This window comes from Nothobranchius furzeri, chromosome 10 (genome assembly GCF_043380555.1).
Source record: "Nothobranchius furzeri strain GRZ-AD chromosome 10, NfurGRZ-RIMD1, whole genome shotgun sequence".
Lineage (NCBI taxonomy): Eukaryota > Metazoa > Chordata > Actinopteri > Cyprinodontiformes > Nothobranchiidae > Nothobranchius > Nothobranchius furzeri.
The window spans coordinates 54905776-54913711 of record NC_091750.1 but is presented as its reverse complement, the minus strand read 5'-3'; the positions used below and the strand labels follow the sequence as shown (position 1 = coordinate 54913711).

Sequence of the window (7936 nt, the reverse complement as noted above, 5' to 3'; positions counted from 1 at the left end):
AATGATTTATTTTCTGACTTCTTGACTTTTAAATGGATTGCTCAGGCATGGTTGTGTCAGGTACAAATTCAATTTACGTGATCTGCTAAACATACACAGTGCAGTGAGAGTTTGTTTTAGGTGTGCCAATATCCACATAAAAAAATTAAGAGGCTTGTGTCATTTTTTTATTTGTCCCTTTTATTTATTCATGTGTTAGTTTGTTTGTGGGAGATTGTGTAACTTCCATATATAGAATCTGTAATAAATAAAACGATGTTTTAATATTAAGCAAAAATCATGGTGCACTGTTCACTTATTTGGGGAGTTCATATTTAAGATGAAGTAATACCAAAACGTGCCTTTAGACGGCACTACATATTCTGCCACTAGTAAAGTGTCATGTCCCTCACGAGTTTCCGTCGGCTACCTTTCTCCTCCTGACACGTAGCAACCACTGTAAAGTTGGCAGGACGCTGACTACGGTTGTGCGTATCACAGGTTAGTGCTTGCGATGTGTTGTTTATCGGAACGTAAATATGATTTCGTGTGAAAGAATACTGTAACATCGGACCTGGATATGTGGAATGTTTACATGTTGGTTTTTGGCTACCACTAGCCAGCATTAGCTAACAAGCTGCTAGCTAAGCTGCAGTTTAAACTAGGTTAGCCTTCTGAGTGAGTAACTGTCTTCTGGGTTCAAATAATGTGTTTTATTACGTGGTTTCAATTATTCAATAGTGTATTAGAGAAATGTTATTAATATTGTAAATGAGCGGGTTACAATATTAATAATTAGCAGCTTGTAGTTGTTTCCCTAATTTTATTCTAAATTGATAGCATCGTTTGAGGAAGCTACAGTTATCGTGAATAAGCTAATCAGCGATGCTCTTCGTCAATTACCTAATAAAAGTAAGCATATGTGGTTATTTAGAGTTTAGCTCTTTTTTTTTAGCTTTTTAAAACTAAACTGTCCACAGTCTGCGACACGTTCCACTTATTTTGCGAGATCTCCTAGGGGAAAAAATCCATTTTATTTAATGTACCCAATGTTCAGACTATTAACTTCAGTTTTGATCATTATATCAAAACTGAAGACAAGTTATGAAATCACAACTCATTATAAAACATATTATGCAGAATTGAATACACGTAGCTGAGGTAAATGTTTTATTATAATTTAAGGAAACTGGTTAAAGCTTATTACAAGGCATGGTAAGACTAAATAATTAGCTTCTTTAAACTTAAAACTAATTGTCTCATCCAATAAAATTATTTAATTATTGTCAATTTGTCTGGTAAAGCTGAATCTATTATTATTGTTGTTGTTATAAATAATAGTATGTGCCTTAATTTTACTGTAGCTCTTCAGCCGCTTCTTGTGTTGTGAAAATACCCCCCCCCCCCCCACACACACACACACACACACACTTTTTACTCTGATTCTCTCCATATATTTGATGTGTGTGGAGACTTAATGATTTCTTCTGAATGTGCATAATTTAAACTGAGGGCATTAATCATTGTTCTCATGTGTGTCTCTTTGTATCAACAGAGTAAGAAATGTCAGGGTTTGATAACTTCAACACAGACTTTTACCAGTCCACCTACAGTGTAGATGACCAAAATCAGGGCGGCTATGGCTACAGCAACTCTGAAAACCTCGACAACAAGTAAGAGACTAAAGTTCTCCAGATCTGCATCACTTTTTGTTATTAAGAGATCTTTAAACACAATAATTGTGTCTTTAAAATACCTGTTCAAGTGCTAAAAACTACTTGGTTTCACTTTTTTTTTAAATATGTGTTTTCTTCATATTCAGTGTGATGTTTAGAGGTTTTAAGCAATGATTTGCGATTGCAATCCTCTTCACAAAAACACAGATTTTCTTTGCTGTATGCTAATGTTTTTATTTAGTCTCCATGTCAGGTTTTATTTGCCTTTATTGGTTTTGTTGTTTTCATTGGTGATATTTCTTTTCCTAGACAATATGGTCAGTACGATTACTCCCGGCCTATGAGCTATCCGTCCCCGGGAATGATGCAACCCCAGCAGCCATACACAGGACAAATCTTTCAGCCCACACAGACCTACACTCCATCAGCGTCACAGTCCATGTACAGTAACAGCTTTGATGATGAGCCGCCACTGCTAGAAGGTAAAACATAAAAATATGGTTACAAAAACATCTATGGCAAACCATTTGTTGTGTATTTGTCCAGCACATAAACCTGTTGAGTGGCCAAGCCCTTCACCGACCATTATTTATGAGTGTATAATATTTTTGCGTATGAATTAGTCCCACAGATGGGAAATTGCAACCTTGTTCTATGTACACAGCGTTTTCGCCATGTGTATTTTGCCGTGGCGCGCCGCCACACCTTCAGAAAGATAATAAAATAATTTAAACAGCTTACCTTCAGAATTTATTTTTGGGATATACATTAAAACAATGTAAACAGTATATATGTATGCGTATATATATATATTTATATATGTATGTATGTATATATGTATGTATGTATGTATGTATGTATGTGTATATATATATATATATATATATATATATATATATTAATGTTCACCAAAAAACATGCAATCTCATGTCTCAGAACGACCGTATAGACACAAACGTTTGTCAAGCCACACAGAAATTCTAAATGACGTCTAACTCACCGTTCGAGTCACTTATCATTGACAGAATAGAGCCGTCTCCAACACAAATGGTCATTTTACATTTGGAAGTCCAATACAACTATTCTAATTAAGTAGTTTATCCATAACAAATCCCACGTAACAGTAGACATAGACCGCTGGAGACATTCCAGATTTCCCTCTTATGTATCTCTCATAATCCCCGTTAGCATCCGAATGTTAGCTTCAAACTTTTAAATGACATCTTCCCAAACCAAAAGGTGAAGCGCCCCCCCCCCCCCCCCAATATCTGCTATTGGCTAACAGATTAGAAGTACTGCCCTCTATTATCATAGTTTATAGTTGACCGACGCCAAATAGCCAACAAAGTTCTGAACACAACAAATTTGTATGTGGAGTCCTCATTCATTCAGAGTTTGGATGTTAAACTAGATAATAGTTTTTAAATGTAATTTCCACTTGTTTTATCTTTTTGATTACTTTACCTTCAGATTTAACCTGAGCTGCTTTAAATGCTTCAAATAGTTAAGAAAATATTATTTAATCTGATGCCCACAATTAAATTGAGATCAGTGATCCCATAAATGTTTAATCACAGCTGTGCCACCCTGTTTTTAGAATTAGGCATCAACTTTGACCACATCTGGCAGAAGACTCTGACTGTGCTCCATCCGATGAAAGCAGCCGATGGCAGCATCATGAACGAGACCGACCTAGCTGGCCCCATGGTTTTCTGTTTGGCGTTTGGTGCAACACTTCTACTGGTAAGTCTTTGGGTTAAACGACTTTAAAGAGCAGATCTCCTTTTTTTTATTTTGACATAAACTTTTACAGAAAACAAAACATTTAGACTCTGTTTTAAAAATAGACTCATACAGTAAATGTATAGAAGTATTCATCCATCAATCAAGCAGGGGGGGCTCGAAAGACCACCTGGACTTCTTTGCCCCTTTGAAAACCTGTTTTCTTCTTGTCCAAGGATATTTGTCCACAAAAAAAGTGTTGTCCTATTTTGAACTGTAGTGAGACGTTTGCTATGTGGGCCTTGATCTTCCCTGCAGAGGTTTGTTAGTCTTTGTTGTTCTGTGAAGCTGGAGCTGACTTATTTATACCTGAATGCAGTCAAACGCCTAAACTTGTACATCTGTTTAAGGTATTTTTTGTTCCTGCTGTGTTTTATTTACAGTCAGGAAAAATCCAGTTTGGTTACGTGTACGGCATCAGTGCGATTGGCTGCCTCGGCATGTACTGCTTGCTCAATCTGATGAGTATGACGGGCGTGTCCTTCGGCTGCGTGGCCAGTGTGTTGGGATACTGTCTCCTCCCCATGATTCTCCTCTCCAGCTTCGGAGTCATTTTGTCATTACAGTGAGTTCACACACCAAACTCTTTAAGGTGTTACGATTCTATAAATACACAAATAAAGAACTTATGCTTGGCGGTTAAACCACCAAATGGTTCACGAGCAAGGCTGCGTCTGCAGCTCACCGCTCCCCCAGGGGATGGGGCAAATTTCTAATGGGACTTTAACCCTAATGCCAGAGAAATTTTACCGTAAATAGTGTAGTAAGTGCCCCCTACTGTAAAACGCCCAAGAGTGCAAGCACCAGACTTATGTATTAACTTACTGTATATGACTCGTCTTGGCTTGTCATCTTGAACTTTCCGCTGCTGATCCCTAACTGGCAACAGCCAAGACACCAGTGTTTATTTGGGGGGGGGGTTGTGACGAATTAAGTTTTGCGGACTAAAACGAAACAAAAACATACACGCCTGAATTATGATGAAAACTGACCGACATTTTCGTTGACGAATAAGAGACGAGAACGAAAATTGACAGAAACGAAAATCCAGTCAGAAAACGAAAAACATTGGAGGTCAGGAAAAAAATAAACAGTCAGCAAACGGCACAGGCGGGACTAGACGAGAAGTCTGGGGCCAGCTGCTGTTTGGACAAGCTACTGCTAACCAGACATCATCTATTGATGTTTATGGCGGTAAAAGTTGTCTAAAGAGAGAAAATGCCCGCGGCTGGGAGGAAAAGCAGTCTAGTACACACCCGGTGTTTCCCTTGGTTATAAAGGTGTTACGGTGTTGTTAGTAGCTAGCGGCGGTGGGAGAGGGTGGGCTGTAGCTCAGTGAACTGAACCGAACCATGGAGCAGCACGATGCACATCTTGTTGTCTAATCGTTTTTGTTTTCGTGGCTGTTAAAGCCAATATGAGCAGTGTTCGGTGTTCTAGCTGTGCGTTTGTGAGGTGAAACTTTCAGCTGTCCCACCTTCATCAGTCAATCTAATGAAACTAATAAATACACCCGGAAACCATTCTTACCTTTAGTTACCTTTAGAGTAATACATTTTGATGGTAGGATGTTTACAAATATTACTGCACATTACACAGATTTGCTTATTGTTTTATTATTGAGAGTAACAATTTCAATGTGTCAGTGCTCCTTTTTGCTATTTTCCAGTAATTGCTGTTATTTAAACAATTATAAATATAGTTTTATTCATCCAAAGTGTGAAATGTGAATTTTACATATTTCTTTACAGTTTCAAGTAGCTGTAGTTAACATTACCTTTACACAAGTTGAAAATTATTGCATCAGAAGAAAAATATATTTTAGTCGACTAAAATAAGACTTGAACTAAAACAAATTGGATGACTAAATTGTGACTAAAGTTAAAAAGAAATGTAGTCAAAAGACTAAAACTAAATTCAAATTGCTGGTCAAACTGAACACTGCATGACACTAAGAACTGGAGTCAGATAGTAACTTATTTAGAAAAATGGGTTACAATAACATGTCATTCTTACATACTTCACCTTTAAATTGTCGTCTTTTGTTATGAACTTGTGTACATTTCGTTGGTGCCAATACAGATTTTTTATTTTTTCATTTTAGGGGCATGATGGGGATTATACTAACAGCAACAATCATCGGATGGTGCAGTTTCTCCGCCTCAAAGATCTTCATCTCGGCTCTGGCCATGGATGGCCAGCAGTTGTTGGTGGCTTACCCCTGTGCTCTGCTTTATGGAGTCTTTGCACTCATCTCTGTGTTCTAAAAGTATATCTATATGTCTATATCCATATATATAGATGTATATAAAGTTGTGCAACAGTTCAAAATAACTGCTTTGTAATTTCTGTCTCATTAGCATCCGTGTAATTATTTTCTAATTACATGGATGCTGCAGAAACAGCGGAGCTCCTTCTGAAACAACAGATTTTTGCTTCCTCTCTACCCCCCCCCCACCACCACCACCACCACCCACCCACCCACCACATTCCAACTTGATCTTGTGAAAGCAGCAGCATATATTCCCTTCATGCATCTTGAAGTGAAGGACTGTTAAATAAAGATGGTGGAAAAAAGGGCCGTGGACCATGTCATGCCTTATATGGGCAGGGAGCAGTCCCGTGATTTTTTTTAAGGACATGAAGGGGAAAGACACAATGGAAAACTGAGGTTCTTGGCCTTTTTAGGTGCATAATGACCTCCTAATGGCTGCTGATGCTGGGAAGTGGCTGCTGATGCTGGGAAGTGCTCTGTCATGGTCCTGCTTGACCTCAATTCAGCTTTTGACACTAGACCACAACGTTTTACTGAACAGGTTAAATGCTCTGGCTGGTATCTCAGGTTCTGCTCTAGACTGGCTCTCCTCTTATATCACCAACAGAACATTCACAGTGAAGTCGGAAACCTTTTCATCAGACACCGCCTCTCTAACCTGCGGGGTCCCACAAGGTTCAGTTCTAGGGCCTCTACTATTCGCGTTCTATATTCTTCCTCTAGCTGGCATCATTCAGTCTTTCCCAGACATCTCCTACCACATCTACGCTGACGATATTCAGCTCTATATGTCCTTCATGCCACACCAGTTGGACAGGCTGGCCTCCCTTGTACTCTACCTGACCCAGATCAGTAACTGACTGTCCAGCAACTTTCTTGTTCTCAACGCCAACAAGACAGAGACCCTGATCTCTGCACCACCGGAACTTCAACCAAAAATCAAGCAGGAAATTGCCTCCTTTTGCTCGACAGCCAAGTCCAACAGAAACCTGGGAGTTATTTTTGATCCAGTTTTAAGTTTAGACTCACATGTCAAAACCATCTCCCGCTCTTGTTTCTTTCACCTGAGAAACATTTCAAAAGTTTGTAAACTGGTTTCAACTGCTGAGCTGGAAAAAATCATCCATGCCTTTGTGTCATCATGCTTAGACTACTGTAACGCTCTTTTTACTGGTCTCAGCAAAACCTCCCTCTCACGCCTTCATGCCATCAAAATGCAGCAGCCAGACTCCTAACTAAATCCAGCAGACGAACTCACATCACTCCACTTTTACAGTCCCTCCGCTGGCTCCCGGTAGAATTTAGAATTCAATTTAAAGTATTAGTGCTGACCTATAGAGCTCTTAACAACCAGGCTCCAAGCTACCTATCTGAGCTTTTATCCCCACACACCACTTCACGGAAGCTTCGATCCACATCTCAAAACCTCCTGGCTGTTCCTCGAACCAGACTAAAAACCAAAGGGGACAGGACATTTCAGACTATTGCACCCTGACTTTGGAACAGTCTGCCTTCAAAACTCCATCTCTCCAAAACTGTAGAGGTCTTCAAAAAACATTCAAAAACTCACCTTTTCATCTAGGTGTTCCCCCCACTAAACATTCTGAAAGATGGCTTTGTCTTTGTTCATACCTTGACTTTGTTTTTACTCCTGGTTTTATTTACTATTTTGTCACTGCTATTGGTTTTTATGATCTGTTTTTATCGGTTTGAAGTATTTGCCCTGATTTTATTCATGTTGTACAGCGCTTTGTGATTCATATCTGCGAAAGGCGCTTTATAAACAAACTTTTACTTACTTACTTTTAGGTAGGTCCGAGTGGAGAAATTCTCCAAATCTTTTTTTTTTGTGCTTATTTGGCAAACTCCCAACAGCTTCTACAAGACTAAGAGAAACGCCCACTTTCATTCTGCTCCAGACCACAAGTTCTCCATCTTTTCCTCTCAAGGGGAACAAAAAGTTGCAGCTCTCTGTAAGCTGAGGAACCATGAAGCCTCCCGGTTGTATCAACTTCATCAAAAAGAGCTCTTCTAGTTTTATTTAATCTTTTCAGAAACATTTGTTCTTTTCCAGACGACACAAGCAACAATGTTTTAATTGACCAAGAATAAAATATCTAGAAGACATTTTACCCGTCTAGAGAAGCTCTTTGTTGTCATCACGTCTTCATTTCAGAGACTGATCTCTGTACACTTTGTGTCATCTGTCGTTCCACATTAAACT

General features: G+C 38.9%; 1 protein-coding gene across 1 annotated transcript; it reads left to right on the top strand.

Moving 5' to 3' along the window:
• The first annotated feature begins 355 nt into the window (after positions 1-355).
• yipf5 (Yip1 domain family, member 5) lies at positions 356-5771 on the top strand. Its single transcript, XM_015961279.3, has 6 exons — positions 356-480; positions 1535-1652; positions 1965-2137; positions 3253-3398; positions 3821-4002; positions 5542-5771. Exons 2-6 carry the CDS (start codon positions 1543-1545, stop codon positions 5702-5704), a joined length of 774 nt encoding a protein of 257 aa, XP_015816765.1. The 5' UTR covers positions 356-480; positions 1535-1542; the 3' UTR covers positions 5705-5771.
• Positions 5772-7936: the final 2165 nt, after the last annotated feature.

What these genes read in the sequence shown, in the direction of transcription:
- yipf5 (XM_015961279.3), top strand. Translation starts at nt 1,543, where the DNA reads ATGTCAGGGTTTGATAACTTCAACACAGACTTTTACCAGTCCACCTAC. An exon ending in TGAGCCGCCACTGCTAGAAG is followed by an intron (nt 2,138 to 3,252) that starts GTAAAACATAAA and finishes CCCTGTTTTTAG; the next exon opens with AATTAGGCATCAACTTTGAC. An exon ending in GGAGTCATTTTGTCATTACA is followed by an intron (nt 4,003 to 5,541) that starts GTGAGTTCACAC and finishes TTTTCATTTTAG; the next exon opens with GGGCATGATGGGGATTATAC.